The 27647-nt window shown below is 40.7% G+C and overlaps 2 protein-coding genes across 15 annotated transcripts in view; both read right to left on the bottom strand.

Annotated features, from left to right (window-relative positions):
* Positions 1-22188, bottom strand: part of ECT2L (epithelial cell transforming 2 like) — a 79236-nt gene extending 57048 nt beyond the window's left edge. For 11 of the 14 annotated variants that reach the window (XR_003512667.1, XM_027551690.1, XM_027551698.1 and 8 more), the window contains exons 1-4: positions 22101-22188; positions 17228-17319; positions 5213-5339; positions 3948-4060 (exon numbers count right to left, since the gene is read on the bottom strand). Coding sequence is in view for 12 of the 14 variants with exons in the window: in XM_027551690.1 (XP_027407491.1) it covers positions 3948-4060; positions 5213-5314 (215 nt within the window). In the remaining 2 variants the exon portion in view is untranslated. Of the gene's footprint in view, positions 1-3947; positions 4061-5212; positions 5340-17227; positions 17320-22100 lie in introns of those variants that run through there. The other 3 variants (XM_027551691.1, XM_027551700.1, XM_027551699.1) reach the window with 3 other exon arrangements.
* A 3914-nt stretch (positions 22189-26102) lies between these two features.
* Positions 26103-27647, bottom strand: part of CCDC28A (coiled-coil domain containing 28A) — a 37977-nt gene continuing 36432 nt past the window's right edge. The window contains exon 8 of the mRNA XM_027552143.1: positions 26103-26989. Within this exon, the coding sequence (XP_027407944.1) occupies positions 26935-26989 (55 nt within the window). The 3' untranslated portion in view covers positions 26103-26934. The remainder of the gene's footprint in view (positions 26990-27647) is intronic.

The raw sequence follows: 27647 nt of genomic DNA, 5'->3' as shown, positions 1-27647 counted from the left end.
TCTCCCTACACACACACACACACACTCCATCCATGTCTTGGGAATGTCGTTGTTCAGTAGCTAAGTCATGTCTGACTCTTTGTGACCCCATGAACTGCAGCACACCAGGCTTCCCTGTCCTTCACTATCTCCTGGAATTTGCTCAAACTCGTTCATTGAGTCGGTAATACCATCCAACTATCTCTCTTCTGTCGCCCCCTTCCCCTCTTGTCCTCAATCTTTCCCAGTAACAGAGTCTTTTCCAGTGAGTCAACTCTTCACATCAGATGACCAAAGTATTGGAGCTTCAGCTTCAGCATCAGTCCTTCCAATGAATATTCAGGGTTAATTTCCTTTAGAATTGACTGGCTTGATCTCCTTGCTGTCCAAGTGACTCTCAAGTCTTGGGAATGCAGTTACATGAATCATGAATGTTGCCCCACCCACCAGGAAAAGCTACAAGCTTGAACAGCTCCAACCCCAGAATGAAAGGTCTTTGTAGGAGGTATTACCTTTGGCTGAACAGAAGCAATTTGAAACCGGTCCTACCAGTGTGACTAGGAGACAGATTCAAAAGTCTCATAGGTTTCTCCAAGCATGACAGACACAAACAGCCAAGTTTCCTTCAAGGAGTCACAGGAAAGGTCAGCCTAGGCAAGAGGCAGGGGGACACCACCACTGGGAATCATCAGACATGTGGCCAGATAAGCATGATGTATGGGAAGTTGGGGAAAATGCCATGATAGAGGTTTGTAAAAATCATGGAGGTGAAAGTTGAGCACAAAGAGGACATCTCTTCCCAGCAGAGATGACATTTAAGTTGAGATGAGAGGGAAAACGTGACAGAGGGAAGGTTTAAGAAGGTGAACCTTTGAAAAATGTCTTTAATATTATAAGAAAAATTCTAAACTCTTAACAACATGGAATATTTATTAGGACAGAAAAATATTAGATATGTGACTACATCTCATAGAGATTAAGAATAAACTTTTAATAAAAACTGTGACAACATATTTCTGGCCAATACTGCAATAGCCTATTTAAGTTTTATAACTGCCTGAATTAAAACAAAGTTATTCAGAAATTATAAAACAAAGCATCTCAAACTTTGGCTTCTCTGTCTTGAAAACAAGGTATTACACAAAAATAACTGAGCTTACATACAAAGTATTCAGGCATTCAAATAACACTAAATTCTCTCATTTAGTCACAAGCTTATTCATAGTTACGAGAGAATAGAGACTAGAGGAGTAAACAAAATTCAGAAGAAGCAATAGTTAAAAGTTGATTCCAGTGTTACCATTTGACTCAGCAATTCCATTTCTAGCTATACACCTAAAAGAAATAAGCATCCATAGAGAAGAACTTATAAAGTGATATTTACAGCAGCATTGTTTACAGCAGTCAAAATGTGGAAACAACCCAAATTCCATCAACTGGTGAATAAATAAAATATGGCATATCCATATTATGGAGTATTATTTCATGATAAAAATGAAAGTACTGATAAATGCTATAAAATAGGTAAACCTTGAGAACATTATAATTTATGAAAGTAGGCAGTCATAAAAGGCCACATATTGTATGAATCCATTCATATGAAAAGTTTAGAATAGGCAAATTTATAGAGAAAGAAAAGAAATTAGTGGTTGCATATGGAATTGGAGGAATTGGAATTGGCTGGAATTGGAGGGGGTTTAGAATGGAGAGTGATTCCTAATAGAAAGGGGGTTTCTTTTGTGGTTGATGGATATGTTCTAAACTTAGATTGTGCTGATGGTTGCCCAACTCGGGGAATGTATGAAATCCACTGAATTGTGTCCTTCTAACGGATGAGTTTTATGTATGTGGATTACATTTCAATAATGATGCTTTAAAATTTATTGCATTAACTTTAGGCTAAAAATGAAAATGAGCTGGGCTTTTAGATTTACTTAAAATCAAGCATAGCTCAAATTAGATTAGACCATCCGCACATGGTATCTGCAGCTGTCTGGAAGAGAGAAGAAATGACTGACCAAAAAAGATGGGAGGAAGTAGTGTAAGAGAGACTTCATCCAGACTGTGGGGCATGAACTGACTGATGCTCACCAACAAAAACCACCACTGCAAATTAAAGATTCTGGTTTCAAGATGCCAAACTCAGAGACTAGAAATTGATATACAACTTCCCCTGAAGTCACTAGCCCAGAGCATGTAATAACAGCTTCACGGGACTATGAAATACACACAGCTCTGCAGAAACTGCTGTCCAACAAAGCAGAGAAATTTCAATGAACCTGTTAGCTCTATATCCCTGTCCTAGAGAAAGAAGAATTCAGGTACCAGACAATGGATGAAGTTTCCAGAGAAAAAATGTCAAGTCTAATGTTAATGAGCCTCAAAATATACTACAAGATCACTAATGACCTCCAGTGGTTACAACTAAAATTGCTCACTTTGTGATGCATGAGGCTAGAACACGATGGCTCACAAAGCAATTATGGATATAAGGGTTTGGTCTATTATTTTCTTATCTTGAAAGCTGCAAAGCTGGAGCCAAAGGAAACCTAGCCAATGACTACCATAAGAATGTCCCTTCCCCATGATTTTTAAGCACTGACTGAAGATCCTCTTTATTGTGACCTGTCTTTGCAGCCTCTTTCAACACAGTCTGTTAATGGGAGAAGATGGCTGTCTCCCTCCAGTGACTCTTTCAGGGATAATCCATTTCGGGCTCAGGATGCACAGAAAGCTGACAGTGGAGAAGGTAAGTTAATAGGCAGAAGAGAAGAAATGGTTGATTGAAAGAAATGGGGCAGGCAGAAGGGTTAGAAAGAGTGAGAAGCAGATGCTATAAACTAAAATTAGCCAGCTTGGTCTTGCACAACTCTTAGGTACTTTTTGGTAACTACCTAAGAATTTCAAAGGTTTGCCTGTCCTCCCAACCTCACCACTTCATGTAGCCGCCTCTGTGGGCTTGATGAAATCCCAGCTCTCTGACCCTTGGGTGAAAGGTTCACTCAACTGAGAAATAACAGTGTTCCAGAAACAGGATTCTATCACTACCCTTGTTGTTGCCCTAAGGCTTTCAGAGATTCCACAGGCAGACAAGGCCATATTTTGGGAGATGAATCCCTCCTTATAAGCCTGGCTGGATTCTTCAACCAGGTCCAGGCGTGCCAGAGGGCGCTCTAGAATATCTTGGTCAGTTCACATACCTGAATACCTTTAATTTCACCAAAGACAGGCCATTTCTAGCATTCATCTGGCAAGCTATGCCACAAGTTGCTCTGAGAAAAACTAATGTCTGATATTTGATATGCTACTTAGCAATGTATCTGGTAATAACTAAGGCATTTTAACCTTTTCAATATAGTGGCTAGCTAACCAACCCAAGAGTACTAACTCTTGATTAGAACACTAGCTGCCCCTGGGTGTAATTGCAGTGAACACTTTCACATATCACACCAGCCATGCTGGAGTATTTTAAAATAAATTACAGATATAATAGGATGTAAGGGAAACAATTAAAAACCAAGACTTATCAGTCATCGGTAATCACTGCTGTACAAGTCCTGCCTATATTTCTAAATGTGGCTGCCACTGTCACTTCTCAGGTATTTTTTAGATCCATCTACTCATGTAACAAATATTTTGGAGCACCTACTTGAAATACCTTATCTGATAGTTTCAAGGAGAACTTAATATAATAAGAGATTGTTAAAGATTCACTGGCTGAAGCTATTTATAAGTTTTTGCAAAAGTTTTTTGCAAAAACCAAATATCCCACTATGGTATGAAGGTGTTCAAGTTCCCTAAGTATCCATTTCATCCTCAAAGAGGAAGCAGCATTAGAAAAGATTGTTTATAAACCTTAAAATATCAATTGTGTTGTTTTTCTTTAGGGAAAAGAGAAACTCTTTAAGGTTATATGATCATTGTATAATATTTTCTTTAAGATAATTACATCACTAGGCTACATTTACCTTAGTTGTGATTTAGTGCATCGTAAAAAAATCGTGAATAAGAATTCTTGACGTTGCTTGTTAGTCCAGAGATCAAACCAGTGACTTATAAGAGCAACTCTTTCCTGAAAGAGCTACAAGTTGGGGGAGAAATGACATTTCAACATATTCTAAGTTGCTAAGCAAGACATAAGCAACCTAACAATCTCACAGCTAATATTTGCTTTGCACGTTACAGTTCATAAAGCACTTTCACATTAGTAAGGGTCTTTCCCTTCAGCTTAAACTGCTTTTTATCCAGGGATGCAGGCAAGCCCAGGCTTGCTGGGTAGGCAGGTGGGAAAGGCTGGAGGGGACGTAATTACAGAGGTGCCCAAGGAGGGCACAAAGAAGTAATGAATCCTCACTCTTGTCTCTACCTAAACTAGTGTGGTCCGGAGAAACAGATCGCAAACATTTCATCTTGAAAATACATACCAGTTACTTGCTTAATTGTGAAAACAGGGCCATGTGGAGTAGGTGTGATTTTACTAAGCCAGAGTCCTACATTTTTATAACACCCACCAAAATGAAAGTTAATAAATATTACTGAATAGCCTTTGTTAGGAGTGTCTCCACAAAAGACACACCAGGACCAGTGTGCCCCCAAACCAGGACCTCAGTCCAGGTTGGCTTAGATGACATATATAAACTCATTGGTATTATTACTAGTCAGGCTTTGGTCCCAGCCCGTCTGGTCTCTTTCTTTTGTGAACGAGCATGGGCCACGTTTGAGCTCTGAGTACCCAGGCAGCCTCCTTCTCTGTGGAGGTCTGGCAGAGCTGCCTGGGCCATTCAGTGACTACCTCTCAAATTACCTTTCAAAGGACGGGGAATCCTCAGGCCCCAGGGAACTGTGCAGTAGGCACAAGAGGGAAGAGAAAATTAAAGAAACACACACACTAATGCTCTCACCACCAAACACACACCAAATGCAAACACACACCAAAACACCACCCTTACAGCAATCAGGGTGTGTCCTGGAGGTTTCTATTTTGTTTCCTGAGGTATAAACAAGACAAAAGTGGGGGCAGGTCTTGTGCCTTCCATAAAACTGGAGTTGTGAACTGGGCTAAAGAGAGATTATCTTTGGGGCAGACAAATGTATGTTCATTTCTGTTTCAAGTGACTCAAAAACTAAGTTCTTACAAGCATTTAATTTAAATATGGTAACAGGAGACCCAATATATCACAGTAAAAGTCACCCTAGAATTTAATCTTATCTTATTCTAGAATATGTGACTCACCTGTCGATTTAATGACTTGTTGCTGAAAGGTGTCCAGGCACTGAATCTTGTGTGGAAGCTCTCCATTTCCAGGCTTTCGCTGGGAGAATTCCCAGCTGACATCTCAGCAAATTATTTTTGTCCAGTCCTAGAAAATATACAATTGATTTCAATAAATGTTTAATTAAGATCACCTAGATCCAGTATATCAATGCTGTCCTTATAGGAATAATAGAATTACAGCAATTCATCCATATATATTTTTATATAAATATAATTAGAACTATATATATATATGTCCATACAAATATGCACAGGGAGTTCATGAACTCTAAATCATTAAAATTATTCTCTCCTCAACTACTTGGACTGAAATATGAATCCAAACCAGAGTTGTTTTTTACTTTGCTGGGAAACTGACTCAAAAAGTGGAATGATTCTTTACTAGCCATGAATACTAACTTTTTTTTCCCCTGCAATCTGAAAAGCTCAAAGAGGATGCATCCCACGAGTCCCCTACCCCTACCCAGCTTTTAAAGGCATAAGTCAGAGGATAAGGAGAGAAAAAATAGATTAATATATTAATGATCTATTGCTGCACGGAAAATTATCCTAAAATTTAACAGCTCAAAACAACTGTTATTATTATCTCAAAGTTCCTGGGGGTCAGAAATCCACACACAACCTAGTTGGGTATAGTATTGTTAAGGTATTAGATCTGCCATTACAAAATACCACAGATTGGGGTGGAAATGGGGCATGAATAATAGAAGTTTATTTTCTCACAGTTCTGGAGGCTGAAAGTCTAAGATCTACATGCTGTTTCTGGTGAGGCCTCTCTTCCTGTCTTGCAGCAGCAGCCTTTCTGCTGTGTTCACACAAGGCCTTCATTCTGAGCACATGTGGGTTTGGGGTGATGGTGGGGGTGCACTCTGGTATCTCTTCCTCTTCTTATAAGGACATCAGTCCAATTGGATTAAGGACTCCAACCTTATAAACTCTTTTAAGTTTTATTACCTCTTTATAGGCTCCATCTCCAAATATAGTCATAATGGGGGTTGGGGCTTTGGCATGTCAGTTTTGCGCGGACATAATTCAGTCCATAAGGGGTCCCTCTGCTTCACAGTCTCCCATAGGCTGCAATCAAGGTGTTGGCCAGGACTCCAGTCTTATTTGAAGGGTTTTTTAAACTTATTTGCCTGTGCCAGGTCTTCACGGTAGCATGTGGAATCTTTGATGCGGCATGGGGGATCTAGTTCCCTGACCAGGGATCAAACCCAGGCCCCCTGCATTAGGAGCATGGAGTAGCCACTGGACCACCACGGAAGTCCCTCATGTGAAGGATTTGTAGCTCATTCCTGTGGTTGAAGCCAGGTTTCAGTTGCTCATGAGCTGTTGGGTGGAGGAATCCCTTGTTTTCCTTGCCACATGGGCTTCTCCATAGGGCAATTCATATGGCAGTTGGCTTCCATCAGAGTAAGCAAATGAAAAAGCAAGAGAGGACACACAGAGGGAAGCACAGGTTCTTTGTAACCTCAGAAGCGGTATCCTTTTGCTCTATTCTATTAGGTAACAGAAAGTAGCTAGGTCCAGGCCACATTCAAGGGGAGTGGATTATACAAGAGTAATACAAAAAAAAAAAAAAGAGTAATACAGTCTACCACAGTTAACCCTTTGGGTCAACCTCCTTCCTTTCCTATGTGCAGAACATACTCATCTACTCCCTAAAACAGACAACTCTAAAGTTACATCTCAACAATATTTTCTTTTTTTTTCACCAATATTTTTAGCTTAGATTCCAGCAGATAGAAATGATTCATAACAGTCATGACAGACCAAGATATACTCTTGACCTACAGATCTCTGAACTAAAAAGAAAAGTTATCTAGCCTAGCCCATACACACACTATGCATGCATGCTCAGTCATATCTGACTCTTTGTGACACTATGGACTGTAGCCCACCAGGCTCATCCGTCCATGGGATTTCCCAGGCAAGAATACTGGAGTGGGTTTCCATTTCCTACTCCAGGGGACCTTCTTGAGCCAGGGATGGAACCCAGGTCTCCAGCATTGCAGGCAGATTCTTTACCACTGATCTACCTGGGAAGCCCCTATACATACAAGATACATATGAAATGGTAGAACAATAAAAGGACAACTGCAATAAGTAGTCAACTATGTAAAGTTTAAAAATAAAATAAAATTAAAAAAAAAAGTATTCCCATTTGTAAAGGATAAGAATGGTATATAAAAGAGTTAATCCATAGCAATTCTGAGATCCAGCTGTAAAGGCTGGATCTCGATTGTCATTTTTAGTCTCAATAACATTCTCTTTTAGACCATGTAGGTGACTCCTTTGACAATACTGATTTCTTAATAATTTATTTAAAATTATTTGAATTCAGGAAGTGCTATGTTCACAACTGTTTAGAGACTTGTCTCTGTCTTTCTGTATAGTCAAAACTATGGTTTTTCTGGTAGTCATGTACAGATGTGAGAGTTGGACAGTAAAGAAGGCTGAGGGCCAAAGAATTGATGCTTTTGAACTTTGGTGCTGAAGAAGACTCTTGAGAGTCCCTTGGACAGCAAGGAGATCAAACTAGTCAATCCTAAATTAAATAAATCCTGAATATTCACTGGAAGGACTGATGCTGAAGTTGAAGCGCCTATACTTTGGCCACCTGATGTGAAGACCCAACTCACTGGAAAAGACCCTGATGCTGAGAAAGACTGAAGAAAGGAGGAGAAGGGGGCAACAGAAGATAAAATGGTTGGATGGCATCCCTGACTCAATGGACGTGAGTTTGAGCAAGCTCTGGGAGATAGTAAAGGATAGGGAAGCCTAGCATGCTACAGTTCATGGGGTTGCAAAGAGTCGGATACAACTTAGCCACTGAACAACAACTATGAGCCTAATCAGACTTTCCTTAGGAAGAACCAAACTCTAAGTCTCCTCTTCTTGAGATATGCTCCCAACTGTGAAAGTATTTGCTGGTACCACCTTATTCCATTCAGAGATCCTAACAGTGGTGTGACAGCCATTTTCTTCTTGACTTGGTCTTGCTGTGATGCCGAGTTTTAAGCAGCCTTTGTTTCTCAAAGGATTTCTCTATTGCTTCTCTGCTAGTTGAATGTGTGACTCAGTTACACCTCCACTCAGTTACAGGTATCTGAGTTTTTTTGTTGTCTCTGAATGTTTTTTCATTTCTGCTTGCAAACCAGACAAATTTTTTTCTTCTGAGTTCCTTTAATTCTGGTAGTACCTTGGCAAATGCAGCCAGTAATACAGACTCATTATAATAAGTCATTTCTACCTCTTTGCATAAAGTATAAGCTTATTAGTTATATAACATGCTCTTTAAGCTATTCTAGAATACAGTTCTACAAATTTTTTTGGTGACATGGATTGCTAACAGTCCAAGTTCCCAATAACAATTTCATGCTGCTATAGTGGATGTTAATGCCACATAATTTGGAATATATTGATGCTGGTATGGCAGTACCCTACTCCTGGATCCAATATTTGTACCTACAAAACACTTAAGGAAAAAAATATCAATTGAACTTATTAAAGAGAATAGAAAATTGGGAATTATTTCCAAGTTCTTCTATGAAGTCAACATAATCTTAACACCAAAACCCAACAAAGACCTTACAAGAGAGGAATATTATAGGTTTATTATCATAAACATAATCCTAAAATAAAAGTCCTCATCAAAATATTAGAACACCAAACACACCAATATATGAAAAAGTTAACATATCACCACCAATTTGGACTGATTCTTGGAGCATAAATTTAGTTTGATATTACAAAATCAATGTATTTATCATCTACCGGGGTCCAGCCCCGGTGGATCCAGGAAATTTGAATCGGGGACGGCGTCAGAGAGGATCAGGAAACAATTGCTTAATTAAATGTTAATTAAGGATATAAAGAGTGGTTAAATAAGGATAGCTCAGTGAGGAAATTCAGTGGAGAAAAGAGGCTGAATAATTCAGCCAGAAGGTGAGAGAAAGAACGACATGGGGAGACCAAGTTTCGGTGAACAAGGCCCGCACTTTATTTTCCAAAGTAGTTTTTATACTTTAAGTTATGCATAGAGGATAATGGGGGAAGGGGTAGAGTCATGCACTAAGCCAGGCTTTCTTCCTGCAAACTTATCATATGCAAAAGTTTAGGTGATTTGCATCATCTTCTGGCCCAGAGGCCTGTTAACATTTTAAGACCCTTTCTTCAGAAAACTTATTTTTCTCTAAAGGTGATTAGTCAGGCGCCACCCTCCAAAAGCATTAAAGTTGCATTCCTATAGGGCAAAGGTGTGGTGGGCTGTAACAAGAAAAAGAATTAACTCAAGGGTCCAAGGTTACAAACATTAAAGCTACTACTTACACCAATTATATTAATCAATACACTGCCAGGGACACAGCAGGTAAGGGATATGGAGATTTAGCAGCAAACATTAGCCCAACAAGTGAAAAAACCTTCACCAATACAATTTCTAATCAATCTTTTAACTGCTCAAAGGAATCTGTATTTAGACAGTTTAGAACATCTCATGCCTCTCACAGTTCTCACAGTTGGGAGGCTCTGAGCAATCACATGTGGCCGGAAAAACCTATTCAGAGGCAGGCTAGAGGACTTCCAAAGGAGTTTGTAGGTTGAAACACTATCACACCCAGGAACTTTATTAACTGGAGCTGTAAGTTAACTCTTTTTTTCAGAGAGAGGTAGTGAGGGACAGCCCCCCGTAAAGTCAGAGGTGTAGGTGAGAGCACAAAGCAGAAAGTAGGCAGACTCTGGTTTTGGGGGTAGATGCTCGAGAATTTCCAGGGGGACTCCTGAGGCTCAACCCCGCCTTTGCGTATGCCGAGTCTCCTTCCTCATGACCTTTGCCACGGGCGGAGTTCCTCACGATGGCTCCCGGCAGTGATAGAATTCCAGTCCAGATCCTGAAAGATGATGCTGTGAAAGCGCTGCACTCAGTATGCCGGGAGATGGCTCCCAGCAATCATCGATAAAACAAAGGAGAAAATCATAAAAATCTCAGTAAATACAGAAAGTGCATTTTTTTCCAGTTGTTCCATGTGGCATGCAGGATCTTAGTTCCTCAACCAGGAATCGAAACTGTGCCCCTGCAGTGGAAGCACAGAGCCCGAACCAGTGAACCACCAGGGAACTCCTCCAAAAGTGCATTTGATAAGCTCCAACTCCCATTCTTAACCACTATAAAAGTCTTACCAATCTGGATGAACCTGGATGAAACTTTGGGTGTACTGTGAATCAGTGAGGCATGTGAATCACGATCAGAGGGTGGGTCGTATATTGTCTGTAGCTGTGGCCAAGAATAATTGCTCCCATCCCAGTTCTTCCATCAAGAAGTAGAGTCTTATTGACCTTCTTCCCCTTATATCTGAACTAGCACTGCCTTATTTTAACCACTAGAATGTTGTGGAAGTGATGGTTAATGACTTCTGGTCCTAGGCCTTAAGACTTGCTTTCTCTTTTTGTACTCTTGACATGTAGCTTCCATGTAAATAAGCTTAGGCTAGATTACTGAGTAAGGAAAGACCACATGAAAAGACAGAGGTTGAACCCAGCCCCCAGCTTTTCAGCCACCCAAGTCAGAGTACCTGGTGTGTAAATGAAGCCAACTCAGGCATTCCAGTTCCAATTGAGCTCCTAGGTAAATGCAACCATATGAATGACTCCAGCCTATAAAAGAAGTGGAGGACTTACCTCGTGGTACAGTAGATAAGAATCTGCCTGCCAGTGCAGAGGATATGGGTTCGATCCTTGGTCGGGGAACATTCTACATGCTGCAGAGCAACTAAGCCTGTGTGCCACAACTACTAAGCCCTCACTATAGAGCTCCAACTACTGAAGCCTGCAAGCTCTAGGGCCCAGAAGCCACAACTACTGAGCCTGTGCTGCAACTACTGAAGCCTGTGTACCTAGAGTCTGTGCTCTGCAACGAGAGAAACCACCACGATGAGAAGCCCACACGCCACAATGAAGAGTAGCCCCACTTGCCGCAAATAGAGAAAGCCCAAGAGTAGCAATGAGACCTAGCACAACCAAAAATAAATAATTAATCGTGAAAAAGAGGAAGTGTACCTGTCCAGATGAATTGTGAACCCAGAGAATTGTGAAAGACAATGTTCCTGTTTCAAATTTGGGGATGCTTTGTTATCCAGCACAGACTGACAAAGCTGTTGGTGAACATCCAAAACTCTACAGCTGGTGGAAGTGTAAATTAGTATAAGTGCTTTGAAAAACTGTTTGGCATTATTTCCTAAAGTTGAAAATATGGATACAGTTGACTCAACAGAAAAACATGCACATATAAACCAAATATATCCACAAGAGTATTCATAGCTGCACTGGATAGCTCCAAACTGGAAACAACCCAAGCATCCATCAGTAGTTGAATGGATAAATATATTGTCATATATTCATGCAATAAAATGCTATAGATCAATGAACAGACTGCTGCTACACACATCAATATGCACAAATCACACATCATAAGACATTAAAAAAAGGAAGCTGGAACAAAATGATACATTTTGTGTAGTCTCATTTATACGAAGTTCTACACTGTAGTGTTCAAAGTCAGGATAGTGGTTATCTTTAGTGAGGACTTCCCTGGTGGCTCAAACGGTAAAGAGTCTGTCTACAATGCAGGAGACCTGGGTTCGATTCCTGGGTCGGGAAGATCCCTTGGAGAAGAAAATGGCAATCCACTCCAGTACTGTTGCCTAGAAAATCCCATGGACAGAGGAGCCTGATAGGCTACAGTCCATCGGGTTGCAAAGAGTCGGACACGACTGAGCAACTTCACTTTCCTGTCCTTTTCCTTTAGTGAGGAAAGAGATGGGAATGACTAGAAGGGATATGAGAAGGGATTTTGGGGTGATGGTACTGATCGAAGAGTGGGACCCTAGGTGAATCCACTTCATAATTTATTGAGTATTTACCCTTAGGACTTACATATTTTTCTATCTTCTATTTCAATTAAGTTTTAAAAAAATAATATCAAACATTACTAATTTCCTAGGAAAAAAATAAAAGTACAACTGTATAAAGAAAATTAGAAAACTTTACTGAAAAACAACTTTTAAAGAACTAAATAAATGGAGAGACATGTTTGATTCATGTATTAGAGATTCAGAAAAATGAAGAAACTAATTCACTCAAATTGATCTACAGATTCAATGGAATCTTAAAAAAAAAAAAAATCCCAAAGAGATATTGTGGGGGGTGTGTGTGTGTGTGTGTGTGTGTGTGTGTGTGTGTAACTTGAAAAGCTGAGTCTAAAATATTCATGGAAGTTTAAAGGACTAAAGTTGGGAATTCCCTGGCAGTCCAGTGGTTAGGACTCCACACTTTCACTGCTGTGGGCCTGGGTTTAATCCCTTTTTGGGGAACTAAGATCCCATAAGCCACGTGGCATGTCCAAAAAATAAAGGGCTAAAGTAGTCCAGATAGTCTGGAAGAGCAAGAGAAGGAGATGTGTTTCTAGATATCAAGACTTATAATAGGGAGGGATAAATAAGGAGTTTGGGATTAACATACACACAATACTGTATATAAAATACATACAGTATTTCTTATTGTATCTATGAACCTACTTAATAGCACAAGGAACTATATTCACTGTCTTGTAATAACCTATGGTGGGAAAGAACCTGAAAAAGAATGGTGGTGGTGGTGTAGTCGCTAAGTCGTGTCCAACTCTTGTGATTCCATGGACTGTATCCTGACAGGTTCCTCTGTCCATGGAATTTTCCAGGCAAGAATACTGGAGTGGGTTGCTATTTCCTCCTCCAGGGGCTCTCCCCAACCCAGAGGTCAAACCTGGGTCTCCTGCATTGGAGGCAGATTATTTATTGACTGAGCCACAAGGGAAGCCCTTGTGGAGCTTTTTAAAAAATTAATTATAGTTGATGTACAAAGCTATGTTAGTTTCAGGTGTACAGCAAAGTTTTGTGTGTATATATATATATATAAACTGTATCACAGCTATGGGCTTCCCTGGTAGCTCAGATGGTAAAGAATCCGCCTGCAATGCAGGAGACTGCCTGCAACACAAGAGATGCAGGTTTGATCCCTGAGTCAGGAATATCCCCTAGAGAAGGAAATGGCTAATGGCTACCCACTCCAGTAATCTTGCAGGGAAATCCCATGGACAGAGGAGCCTGGGAGCTACAGTCCATGGGGCTGCAAGAGTTGGACACAACTGAGTGACTAAATCACAATCACCACCACCTTTTTTAAAAAAAGGATATATTGTATAGCATGGGGGATTACAACCATTACCTTGTAATAACTTTTAATTGAGTATAATCTATAAAACTGTTGAATCACTATGCTATACACCTGAAATGAAAACATTGCAAATCAATTATACTTCAATAAAAAATTAATATAAAAAAGACTTTATAAAGCTGCAGTAATACAATAACATGGTATTAGCATGGGGACAGACAACTAATCACAGGAGCAGAAGAGAAAATCCAAAATAGCCTCATGTAAATCAGACACTTCTTAGATGACAAATCAAAGGGAAGAGAGAGATTTTTTCATTTATAGAAAAATAGAATATCTATTTTAAAAAGAGAAAAGCAAGTGGACCCCTTTCTCATACCATACCACACACACATCAGAATCTGGAGGCTTTTTATATATAAAATCAATTACATATGGTTTGTGAGTGCCTAGAAGACAAAATTAAGAACAATGGATGAGGTCAGAGGGATGGATTTTGGCTCAGTCTAAGTAGGAAAACAATCACTTCAGCAGCATTAGCTGTCCCAGGAGATTATGTCCATTACAGAAGGCATTAAAACACAAATTGGATGACTGCTTCTCAGTGAAATTATAGCTGAGGTTCAAGCATCAGAAATGTTTAAGTTTCTAAGCAACCTCTGTTGCTATAAATACCAAGAAGAGAGGGAACAATGTGAATTTCTTTAGCCTGGAGTAGCTGAGGAAAATTTTTTGGCAAGTCAGAAAAATCTGAAAATAAGACTAACACTGGTGGTGCCTCTACACTTATTACACTTCAGTCAGATAGAAGCATATTTTAAAAATGAGTATCTCAGAAAGGCATGCACCATATTAGGAAGGGCAGCATGACATGGTGAGCACCAAATTTGGACTCCTGCTCTGATCTCCCCCAAACTGAAGCTTTTAGAGGTTTTTCTGGTGGTCAAGTGGTTAAGACTCCTTGCTTCCCATTGAAGGGGGCATGGGTTTGATTCCTGGTCTGGTAACTAAGATCCCAAGTGCCATGTGGACACAGCCAAAAGGAAAAAAAATTGAAGCTTCACAGATAATTTCATTTCTGGGCCTCAGTCTCATGTGTGAAGCAAGGCAGTGATGTGTCTTGGCAAACCACACTACAACAATGTTCAGAAAAAATCCTCATGGCAATGTGGAAAATTAATACCTCCCTCTGAATCAACATTAAATGAAAACAAATCCTTAGTTTCATAAGATGCCCAGCTGTTGTTACGTGAAATGTCTCTAAAGAGTCAACATAAGGGATTTTTATTTAGCAAGTCCTCAGAATTATTATCCTCTGTGGTAAGGGATTTGCTGAATTACAAAATGAGCATAACATTGCAGAAAGAATAGTTACTATCTCTGCTGGTGTGCTTCAATATGTGGATATAGTACATCATATGTATATATAAATACAGACTCAGATGCAAATTCCCACAGGATTATATTCATTCTCTTAGATTAATATTTTACTTCATTGACTAGTTATTTGACCGAGGGAGACAGCATGCTGGCAATCACTACTTCTTTAAATTGAATGATTTCTTTTCACAATCTAGCATTTAAAATCTCCCCAAGTAGTAGCTCCATAAGATATTAATAGGTATTTCCCAGAAAAAGAGGATATGTGGTTAATATGCCTGGAAATGATTGATGGAACAAAATTAAAATTGTTTTATTATTATTATTATTATTTTTTGCAGGACGTTTTAGAAATTTAGTACGTTGATGTCCATAGTCAGCCTCCAGGAAAAGGATATAATATGTAGCATTTCCCTTGTTCATTGTTATAGGAGCCTATCATGAAGAGTATTAGTTATCTGATGTGGGTAACATGGTAGGTATCTAGTGCTATGTAACAAATGGTCCCAAAACTTAGTTGCATTAAAAAAACATTTATGGGACTTCCCTGGTAGGTCAGTGGCTAAGAGTCTGAGTTCCCAAGGCAGGCAGCCCAGGTTCGATCCCTGGTCAGGGAATTAGATCCCACAGGCCCCAACTAAGAATTCACATGTACCAACTAAGAATATGCAAGCCACAACTAGAGTGAAGATCTTGGGTGCTGCAACCAAAACCCAGTGCAACCAAAAAATAAATAAACATATTTTTTAAAAAAAAGCATTTATTCTGTCATAGTTTCCATGAGTCAGGGGTCAAGCATGGCTGGCTTAACTAGGTTCTCTGGTTCAGGATCTCTCACAACCCAAGTGTCAGCAGGGGCTTTTGTCATCGCAAAGCTGAACTGTGGAAGGAGCCACTTCCAAGCTTGGTAGAGGGCTGTCAGCAAGATTCAGTTCCTCACAGACTGTTGGAACGAGAGTTCCTTGTATGTTGGAGGCTCCCCTTCCAGCTGGGTTTTCCATAGCTTAGCTCACAAAATGGTAAGCAAGCTAGAGGGTAAAAGAGGGCAGGCAAGATGGAAGCCAGAGTCTGTGACAAAATCCCAGAACTAATCTCAGAAGTAATACACCATCACTTTTGATTAGTCAGAGCAGGGGTCAGTAAACATGGTCAGCAGGGCATATTTGGCCTACAGCCTATTTTTGTAGTTTTATTGGAAGACAGCTAATCACATTTATTTACATATCAGCTCTGGCGGCTTTTGTAGTATAACAACAGAATTGAGTATTTGGGAAAGAAACGATGTGGCCCGCAGAGCTAAAAATATTTACTACCAGGCCCTTTACAGAAAAAGTTTAGCAACACCTGCATTAGAAACAATTCTAGCTCACACTTGAGGGGAGGAATTTCACAAGGACAGGAATACCAGGAGGCTGGGGTTGTAGGGAGTCATTTTAGAAGCTGCCTATCACATAGTGCCTGCCAACAGGTAGAAAGTGTGAGTTGCTCAGTCATGTCTGACTTTCACAACCCCATGGACTGTAACCCACTAGGTTCTTCTGTCCATGGAATTCTCCAGGCAAGAATACTGGAGTGGGTTGCTCTTTCTGACTCCAGGGGATCTTCCCAACCCAGGGATCGAACCCACGTCCCTTATGTCTTCTGCATTGGCAAGCGGGTTCTTTACAACTACCACCACCTGGGAAGCCTGCCAACTGTTAGGGACTTGATAAGTACTTGCTGAGTGAGTAAATGAGTAATTCTACCACATCTACCAATTTTCTAAAAGTTGCTAACCAGGAAAAAGCCCAATTCCTTCACTGATTATTAGCATCTGACAATTGCATTCCAGTCTATCTTAGTTTGCCGATTCCTAGAATGTCGATGTTCACTCTTGTCATCTCCTGTTTGACCACTTCCAATTTACCTTGACTCATGGACCTAACATTCCAGGTTCCTATGCAATATTGCTCTTGACAGCATCGGACCTTGCTTCTATCACCAGTCACATCCACAACTGGGTGTTGTTTTTGCCTTGATTCAATCCCTTCATTCTTTCTGGAGTTATTTCTCCACTGTCTCCAGTAGCATACTGGGCACCTGGGGAGTTCATCTTTTAGTGTCCTATCTTTTTGCCTTTTCATACTGTTCATGGGGTTCTCAAGGCAAGAATAATGAAGTGGTTTGCCATTCCCTTCTCCAGTGAACCACATTCTGTCGGACCTCTCCACCATGACCTGTCCATCTTGGGTGGCACCACACGGCATGGCTTAGTTTCATTTTGTTAGACAAGGCTGTGGTCCGTGTGATCAGATTGGCTAGTTGTCTGTGATTGTGGTTTCACTCTGTCTGCCCTCTGATGCCCTCTCTCAGTGCCTACCATCTTACTTGGGTTTCTCTTACCTTGGACGTGGTGTATCTCTTCACGCTGCTCCAGCAAAGTGCAGCCACTGCCCCTGACCTTGGGCACAGGGTAGCTCCTCTTGGAGGAATCCCTTAGAAGAAATGGAGTAGCCATCATAGTCAACAAAAGAGTCTGAAATGCAGTACTTGGATGCAATCTCAAAAATGACAGAATGATATCTGTTTGTTTCCAAGTCAAACCATTCAATATCATGGTAATCCAAGTCTATGCCCTGACCAGAAACGCTGAAGAAGCTGAACAGTTCTATGAAGACTACAAGACTTTCTAGAACTAACACCCAAAAAAGATGTCCTTTTCATTATAGGGGACTGGAATGCAAAAGTAGGAAGTCAAGAAACACCTTGAGTAACAGGCAAATTTGGCCTTGGAGTACAGAATGAAGCAGGGCAAAGGCTAATAGAGTTTTGCTAAGAGAACACATCAGTCATTGCAAACACCCTCTTCCAACAACACAAGAGAAGACTCTACACATGGACATCACCAGATGGCCGAAATCAGATTGATTATATTCTTTGCAGCCAAAGATGGAAAAGCTCTATACAGTCAGCAAATACAAGACTGGGAGCTGACTGTGGCTCAGATCATGAACTCCTTATTGCCAAATTCAGACTGAAATTGAAGAAAGTGGAGAAAACCACTAGACCATTCAGGTATGACCTAAATCAAATCCCTTATGACTATACAGTGGAAGTGAGAAATAGATTTAAAGGACTAGATCTGATAGACAGAGTGCCTAATGAACTATGGATGGAGGTTCGTGACATTGTACAGGAGACAGGAATCAAGACCATCCTCAAGAAAAAGAAATGCAAAAAAGCAAAATGGTTGTCTGAGGAGGCCTTACAAATAGCTGTGAAAAGATGAGAAGTGAAAAGCAAAGGAGAAAAGGAAAGATATACCCATTTGAATGCAGAGTTCCAAAGAATAGCAAGGAGAGATAAGAAAGCCTTCCTCAGTGATCAATGGAAAGAAAGAGAGGAAAACAATAGAATGGGAAAGACTAGAGATCTCTTCAAGAAAATCAGATACCAAGGGAACATTTCATGCAAAGATGGGCTCGATAAAGGACAGAAATGGTAGGGACCTAACAGAAGCAGAAGATATTAAGAAGAGGTGGCAAGAATACACAGAACTGTACAGAAAAGATCTTCACGACCCAGATAATCATGATGGTGTGATCACTCAACTAGAGCCAGACATCCTGGAATGTAAAGTCAAGTGGGCCTTAGGAAGCATCACTATGAACAAAGCTAGTGGAGGTGATGGAATTCCAGCTGAGTTATTTCAAATCCTGAAAGACGATGCTGTGAAAGTGCTGTACTTCAATATGCCAGCAAATTTGGAAAACTCAGCAGTGGCCACAGGACTGGAAAAGGTCAGTTTTCATTCCAATCCCAAAGAAAGGCAATGCCAACGAATGCTCAAACTACCACACAATTGCACTCATCTCACATGCTAGCAAAGTAACGCTCAAAATTCTCCAAGCCAGGCTTCAGCAATATGTGAACCGTGAATTTCCCAATGTTCAAGCTGGTTTTAGAAAAGGGAGAGGAACCAGAGATCAAATTGCCAACATCCTCTGGATCATGGAAAAAGAAAGAGAGTTCCAGAAAAACATCTATTTCTGCTTTATTGACTATGCCAAAGCCTTTGACTGTGTGGATCACAATAAACTGTGGAAAATTCTGAAAGAGATGGGAATACCAGACCACCTGACCTGCCTCCTGAGAAATATGTATGCAGGTCAGGAAGCAACAGTTAGAACTGGACATGGAACAACAGACTGGTTCCAAATAGGAAAAGGAGTACGTCAAGGCTGTATATTGTCACCCTGCTTATTTAACTTATATGCAGAGTACATCATGAGAAATGCTGGGCTGGAGGAAACACAAACTGGAATCAAGACTGCCAGGAGAAATATCAATAACCTCAGATATGCAGACACCACCACCCTTATGGCAGAAAGTGAAGAAATAAAGAGCCTCTTGATGAAAGTGAAAAAGGAGAGCAAAAAAGTTGGCTTAAAGCTCAACATTCAGAAAGTGAAGATCATGGCATCCGGTCCCATCACTTCGTGGGAAATAGATGGGGAAACAGTGGAAACAGTGTCAGACTTTATTTTTCTGGGCTCCAAAATCACTGCAGATGGTGATTGCAGCCATGAAATTAAAAGACGCTTACTTCTTGGAATGAAAGTTATGACCAACCTAGATAGCATATTCAAAAGCAGAGACATTGTCAACAAAGGTCCGTCTAGTCAAGGCTATGGTTTTTCCAGTGGTCATGTATGGATGTGAGAGTTGGACCATAAAGAAAGCTGAGCACTGAAGAATTGATGCTTTTGAACTGTGGTGTTGGAGAAGACTCTTGAGAGTCCCTTGGACTGCAAGGAGATCCAACCAGTCTATCCTAAAGGAGATCAGTCCTGAATATTCATTGGAAGGACTGATGCTGAAGCTGAAACTCCAATACTTTGGCCACCTAATGCGAAGAGCTGACTCATTTGAAAAGATCCTGATGCTGGGAAAGATTGAGGGCTGGAGAAAGGGACGACAGAGGATGAGATGGCTGGATGGCATCACCGACTCGATGGACCTGGGTTTGGGTGGACTCCGAGAGTTGGTGATGGACAGGGAGGCCTGGCGTGCTGTGATTCATGGGGTCCCAAAGAGTCGGACAGGACTGAGTGACTGAACTGAGTCTGTACCTCTTCTTGTGTGTAACTGGATCCAACAAGCATAATAAGTAACAAAACCAAAGTGGGGAGGGGAACATGTCATAAATACTGTATTTACTATCCTTTTTTTGAACAGCTACTCTGGCATGGTGCTAGTCACTCTTTCCTACACATAAGCTCATATATTTCTCATATTCACCTTGAGAGTTTGATTACAGACAAGAAGAACAGGGTAAAGAAAATCATCTATGGACACACAGGCAGTAATTGGCTATCAAATTTAAAGATTATACTGGATTTTTCCTAATATGTGAGTGTAACTTTAATTTGATATATGACCACTATGGGTTAATTTGGAAACATACTTTCTATTCCGTGACTGACTATTCTTTATAACTGACATATCTATTAGAAACTTAGCAATTGACACTGGTACCTCCATGCTTAGTGAAAGAAAAGGGGGTGATTCATATGATAATCAAAGTCAGACTAAAGGGTGAAAGGGCTGGACAATCACCAGTCCATACAGAGAGCTATAAATCATCACTGGGCTAAATCAGAACCATGTTGTCTTAACTAGGTTTCCACAGGTGACTGGTTACACAGTTGGAGGAATGTAAATTACTCTGGTTCTGCTCCACAGGACAAGACACTGACTTGGAGTGGAAACTGGAAACAAAACATTGTTCCCTGGCACAGAGGTACCTACATTTGAGTACTTTGTCAATTCACACTGCAAGTTGTACAATGACTCATCTATTATCTAAATTTTGATTCTTTAAATATGCCTCCTCTTGGGTTGTATGGTTCTAAAGACTGCAAAAAGAACAGGTGTAGAGAAAGAGTGTGATTCATGAAAAAATAGAAATGAAAGATAATTCTAGTTAAATGTCCAATATGCAGGGCATGTAAAAACAAGACAATTGAATGTCAACTTGTATATAATTTTTATTAAATGCACAAATAAATGATGAAAATAACAGCATGTTTTGAGGAAATCTGCCCTATTAATAGCATAGAAGGGGATAGGAAATACCATACTTGTGAGCCAAAACTGCTGCTGCTCAGTGGCTTCAGTAGTGTCCTATGCTTTTCGACCCTATAGACTGCAGCCTGCCAGGCTCCTCTGTCCATGGGATCCTCCAGCAAGAATACTGGAGTGGGTTGCCATGGACTCCCCTCCAGGGGATCTTCCCAACTCAGGGATTAAACCCACGTCTCTTGAGTTGCAGGCAGATTCTTTACCCCTGAGCCACCGGGGAAACCCATGAGCCCAAACTGGACATATTCAAATGATGAATTTGCTCACTGATAGAGAAGTTTACAGTTATAAACATTAAAATTATAACAAGCGACTGTACTATTTAAATTCATTTGAGAAAAAAAAAAAACAATTATTGTTGTTCTAAAACTTTCACGTCTCAAGCCTTACTTTCTTTCATGGAAATAATGGTTTTTGGAGCACGATTTTTGAGGTTCTTATGGTGCACAAAGGTCAAGATGGGCTTGAAAACAATTACACGGGTTGAGCTGCACTTGAATACAAGCGATGTCTGGATATTCTGTTCTGGTATATGGCAAGATTTATTAATAAGTACAGCATAAGTATTTTTAAAAGGATAAATATAAGTACCATGATTTGATCCTATTGACCTATTTACGAATATAATCTTATTCATCAAATCTCAGCATATTAACTTTTCAAAACTATGCAGTTCTAACCATGAACTGTACTCGCAGGTTCTTTGTGTTTCTCCTTTGCTACCCCACGCCCACCCCTTCCACTCTCCACATTTCTGACTCCGCGGAAGGAAGAGGGCGAGAACTAGCCAACGAAGGGTAGGAGTCGTCGTGAGTGAGTTCAGAATCCTACGAAAATCAGTGTTTTCCGGAGTGCTAAAGAACGTGACTTCATCTCTACCCCAAATGCGTGCTCTGCAGAAGCTAAGAGTTTACTGACAACGGCCCAGTTCAAACCTGACCCTAGGCAGGCATAGTTTCATTCCTCCCAAGCGCCACTTCTGGGCGCTGGTTCCCCAAGGCCACGGAAGGGGAGCCCAGAGAGGGCGCAGCTTAGGGTCTTCCCGAGGCTGCATCGGGAACTTAACCGCCCAGGCGCTGAACCCCGACGGCCCCAAGCAAAAGCTATGCGGCCCGGAAGGCAAGGGCTTTACCTCCAGGCGGTGGCGGAAAGACCCGGCCTCTGGCGGTTGCCTCCTCTTTGGATCGCGTGGAAGGGCGAGAGCAGGACGCCGGCCGCAGCCCGGGGAAGGGGCGGGGCCGGCAGCGCGCCGTTTCCATAGAGTCCCAACAACACGGCCCCGCCCCGTCCCGCAGGCGGCCCGGCAGCACCGGTATCGGGACCGGGTGGCCAGCTGTCCCAGCTGGGGAACTAGAAGCCGGGCGAACAACACCCCCATCATCAGGGCTGCACCGGATTCTGGCCAGGTCGGCGATTCTGCTCCTTTGTCACTCTCCAGGGAATTTGTGACAGGATCCCAGGAATCGCTATAGTCCTAGAAGCCCCTGAAGACGAAGAGCAGAGGAGCCAAACCCCAACAGGAGACTTGGATATTGAACCCATGTTTGCTTGGTCTCCAAGAAAGTCAGTAACTTTAAGGCTGTGTGATGCAAACGGTGGGATTTCTTAATCTTCAGCAAATCGTCCGATTATTTTAATACCTATTGCCAATTTTCACATTATACAAGAGATACCAAAGCCTGAACAATATCCTTCTTGATAAATTTTTATTGATTCTGGTCAAAATGCCTTTAAGTATTTATTGTGAAGCTTTTTTTTTTTAATATGTAGATGAACAGTTACCACCAAGGAAAGATGTTCACATGAAAACTATGTTAGAAAACTATATGAATTGTGCCACCTAATTTTTGTAATTTTTCGAGTCCCCTGGTGGCTCAGATGGTAGAGAATCTGCCTGCCATCTGGGAGACCTGAGTTGGCTCCCTGGGTCGGGAAGATCCCAGGGAGAAGGGAATGGCTACCCACTCCAGTATTCTTCCCTGGAGAATTTCACTGACAGAGAAGTCTGACGGGCTACAGTCCATGGGATCGCAAAGAGTCGGATACTACTGGGGGACTACATTTTCTTTCACTTTAATTTTTGTAAATAAATGTTTAAGAACTCTGGAAGTGTGTGCTGCTGCTGCTAAGTCGCTTCAGTCGTGTTCGACTCTGTGCGACCCGATAGACGGCAGCCCACCAGGCTCCCCCGTCCCTGGGATTCTCCAGGCAAGAACACTGGAGTGGGTTGCCATTTCCTTCCCCTATGCAGGAAAGTGAAGAGTGAAAGTGAAGTCGCTCAGTCGTTCCTGACTCGCAGCGACCCCATGGACCGCAGCCCACCAGGCTCCTCCGTCCATGGGATTTTCCAGGCAAGCGTACTGGAGTGGGTTGCCATTGCCTTCTCCGGGAAGTATGTGAACAAATGTTAAATGGTTTGCTCTGGTAGTACTTTAAAAAAATCCAACTTTAAGTAAAAATTTTCTACAGTAAACATGTGTGTTAAGTCGCTTCAGTTGTGTCTGACTCTATGAGACCCTATGGACTGTAGCCCACCAGGCTCCTCAGTCCAAGGGATTCTCCAGGCAAGGATACTGAAGTGGGTTACCATTTCCTTCTCCAGCCGCCAAGAGATTGAACCTTTGTCTCTTGCATCTCCTGCTTCTCTAGGACCGCCTGCATTGGCAGCCCAGGTTCTTTACCACTAGCGCCACCTGGGAAAGTAAATACTAACATCTGTATAATAAATTTTATTATAATTAGGTTTTGTTCTAATCCAAGTACCTCATGTTTTTTTCCTGTTGTCTTTTAACATGTTTAAGTTGTGTGAAAGGATACAAATTAGATAAACTAAAAATCTGTCACCTGAGACCCACATGGAGTTCCTTGACACAAAGGACCAATGAACCAACTGAACAAACAAGGTCAATCTACTGCTCTGTCACTAAGCCACAGGAAACAGCTTTTTCTTTACTCTGTCTCAGGACTCATCCAAGAAAAACATGTCAAATGACAGAGTTTCCTTTTGCTCTGTCAGACCTAGGATGCTCTTGCCCCTGGAATCCCTATCCGCTAATCCCAACAGAAAAGTTTTGAAGGTTGCATTTAATGCTCTGGTGACTTTCTCATTTTTAAAAGGGGTATTAAAAAGCTGATTAGATAAACTGACCAAAATTCTTTCAACTCAGAATGCCAAAATTTACTGAAATTGAGATTTTTAAAAAATAGTGTCCAGTGGGTCCCTGCCCTCCCCCATCTCCATTTAGGTGCTTGTTTCTGTGGCCTGGAGACTAGGTGGAAGAAGCATGGGCCTATTTTACAAGGTGAAGGCAAGTGAGCTACAAGTGAATAAACAAAATGTGGCATATCAATACAATAGAACATGATTCAGCCAGGAAAAGAAGTATTGATACATGCTACAGCATGGATGAAACTTGAAATCTTGAAAACATTATAGGAGTTAAAGAAACCAGTCACAAAAGCTGTGTATGGTATAATTCCATTGATAGAAAATGTCCAGAATTGGCAAATCCATGGAAACAAAAAGTAGATTACTGTTGCCAAGTGCTGAAGGGTTTGGGAGATAGGGAGTGACTGCTAATGAGTTTCTTTCTGAGGTGACGAAAATGTTCTAGCTAGAATTAAATCATGGTGATGGATGCACAACTCTGAATCTACTAAAAACCACTGAATTATACACTTTAAAAAGGGAAAATTTTTATGGCATATGAATTATTTCAATCAGTTCAGTTCAGTCACTCAGTTGTGTCCAACTCTTTGTGACCCTATGAACCACAACACACCAGGCCTCCCTGTCCATCACCAACTCCTGGAGTCCACCCAAACCCATGTCTGTCGAGTCGGTAATGCCATCCAACCATCTCATCCTGTCTTCCCCTTCTCCTCCTGCCCTCAATCTTTCCCAGCATCAGGGTCTTTTCAAATGAGTCAGTTCTTCGCATCAGGTGGCCAAAGTATTGGAGTTTCAGCTTCAACATCAGTCCTTCCAATGAACACTCAGGACTGATCTCCTTTAGGATGGACTGGTTGTATCTCCTTGCAGTCCAAGGGACTCTCAAGAGTCTTCTCCAACACCACAGTTCAAAAGCATCAATTCTTCAGTGCTTAGCTTTCTTTATAGTCCAACTCTCACATCCATATATGACCACTGGAAAAACCATAGCCTTGACGGACATTTGTTGGCAATGTAATGTCTCTGCTTTTTAATATGCTGTCTAGGTTGGTCATAACTTTCCTTCCAAGGAGTAACCATCTTTTAATTTCATGGCTGCAGTCACCATCTGCAGTGATTTTGGAGCCCAGAAAAATAAAGTCAGCCACTGTGTCTACTGTTTCCCCATCTATTTCCCATGAAGTCATGGGACCTGGAGACTAGGATCTTAGTTTTCTGAATGTTGAGCTTTAAGTTTTCTGAATGATCTTAGTTTTCTGAATGTTGAGCTTTAAGCCAACTTTTTCACTCTCCTCTTTCACTTTCATCAAGAGGCTCTTTAGGTCTTCTTCACTTTCTGCCATAAGGGTGGTGGTGTCTGCATATCTGAGGTTATTGATATTTCTCCTGGCAATCTTGATTCCAGTTTGTGCTTCCTCCAGCCCAGCATTTCTCATGATGTACTCTGCATATAAGTTAAATAAGCAGAGTGACAATATACAGCCTTGATGTACTCCTTTTCCTATTTGGAACCAGTCTGTTGTTCCATGTCCAGTTCTAACTGTTGCTTCCTGACCTGCATACAGGTTTCTCAAGAGGCAGGTCAGGTGGTCTGGTATTCCCATCTCTTTCACAATCTTCCACAGTTTATTGTGATCCACACAGTCAGAGGCTTTGGCATAGTCAATAAAGCAGAAATAGATGTTTTTCTGGAACTCTCTTGCTTTTTCGATGATCCAGTGGATGCTGGCAATTTGATCTCTGGTTCCTCTCCCTTTTCTAAAACCAACTTGAGTATGGCAAAACCAATACAGTATTGTAAAGTAAAAAATAATAATAATAATAAAATAATAAATAAATAAAACCAGCTTGAACATCTGGAAGTTCACGGTTCACATATTGTTTAAAAGCTAATGTTAATATTAATAAGTACTGACTGCTGAACATTACTGGTGTCAACTATTGTGCTAAAGATCTTATATGTACATGTTTTACTTCCTCAGTACAGCCATTACAAGCTGGTTATTAACCACATTTTTCTAGGTTAAAAAAAACACAAACTGAGTAAACACACATGAACCTAAAGCTAAGGGGCAGAATGGAGATTCAAACCAAGGTCTAAGTAAGATCAAAGCCTAGGCTCTTTTTCACTATATCAATATTTAAATGTGCACAAGGTACAAGGTTTGCAAGAAAGGTACAGAACCTCAATTTTCTAAATACAGTTTACCCTTTGAGGATTGAGCCAGCCCTTGTATTCCCAGACTGAAGACTGTAAGTTTATCTAAAACAGAGAGACTGTTTTTAATTTAAAACAATCACTTTATTAAAAATAGCAAATTTCACAAATATTCATTCAACATTTTGTTGTCACTGGCCACTGGAAAACACACCAGGTGTGTGTACTGATTGTCTAATGTAAACTGAAGCTGGGCTGCCACAAAAAGTCTGTGCATCATCAACTTATCAACAGTGGAATAAGTCTGATGAGCTCAGGAAGGATAAATCCTTCAGCCCCATCAACATTTAGCACAGTGCATTTCAAGTATAAACCCGTAAGGCAACAATATTAAGCATAGCAGCAAAAGCTCTGTATCACATTTCCTGATTAAGCCTTCAACAAGGCCTAGACCTCCAGTTAGGTGAATTATGGCAAGTCAAGTTTACTAAAAGCAGCATGTGAAAGCAATCACTGTATTTGCACTTTAATTACTTTAATTCCTTATTGTGGAAGATGATTCTGCTACTGGATTCAGCTGGAAAAGTAAATAGTGCTGCTTTTCTTCAAACCACGAGACAGCAACTGAATTTTATTTTAGCTGGTGGAAGTATTTGGAACATCTTGTGCATCTGCCAAATGGAGTTTTTGTCTGAAGTCATCAGTTAAGAACATTTTCATTCTCTAATGAGTACTTCTTTTACATTTCTGGAAATTACATTCAAGAGCTAAGACACAGAGGTATTAGAAAAAGAAATATGTTTAAAGAGAAAGTGCCTATGCTGTTATTGAGAAACTTGGATGTGGTAAGACGGTCTTTAAATGTAGTGAAGTATTTTACTATGTCTAGAATTTGAAGACTTAAAGTCACTGATTCAAGACTGTGTTCCTGGTTCTAACAGAGTACAAAATGACTTTAATGCAGCAAGAATCATCTTCATGGTAAATATGAAAATATGAAAACTTACTGGATTAACAAAATTCACTTGAGAAGACAACACCACTTTATGATCCTTGGGAAGATAATTTCTTTTTGAAAGTCCAAAAGAATAAAATAGAAGAAAATCATCATAGTTCTAAAACCTTTCCTATAATCCTCTGAACTATTCTTCAAGAAGACTGGAAATAGGATAGAATTCCTGCAAAGTTTATTCCCTATCCTTCTAATCACTGCCTTTCATTTTCCTCTTTCACCTATATGATCCACTTACCACCTGTTTTTCAAGACCCAGTTCAAACAATGATCTAGATATACCGGGGACAACTAAATGCTAGCAATACATGTGTAGCAGATGTTTGCAAAAAATGTA

The sequence above is a fragment of the Bos indicus x Bos taurus genome, chromosome 9 (assembly GCF_003369695.1).
Source record: "Bos indicus x Bos taurus breed Angus x Brahman F1 hybrid chromosome 9, Bos_hybrid_MaternalHap_v2.0, whole genome shotgun sequence".
NCBI classification, from domain to species: domain Eukaryota; kingdom Metazoa; phylum Chordata; class Mammalia; order Artiodactyla; family Bovidae; genus Bos; species Bos indicus x Bos taurus.
This window is presented reverse-complemented; position numbering and strand designations above follow the sequence as displayed.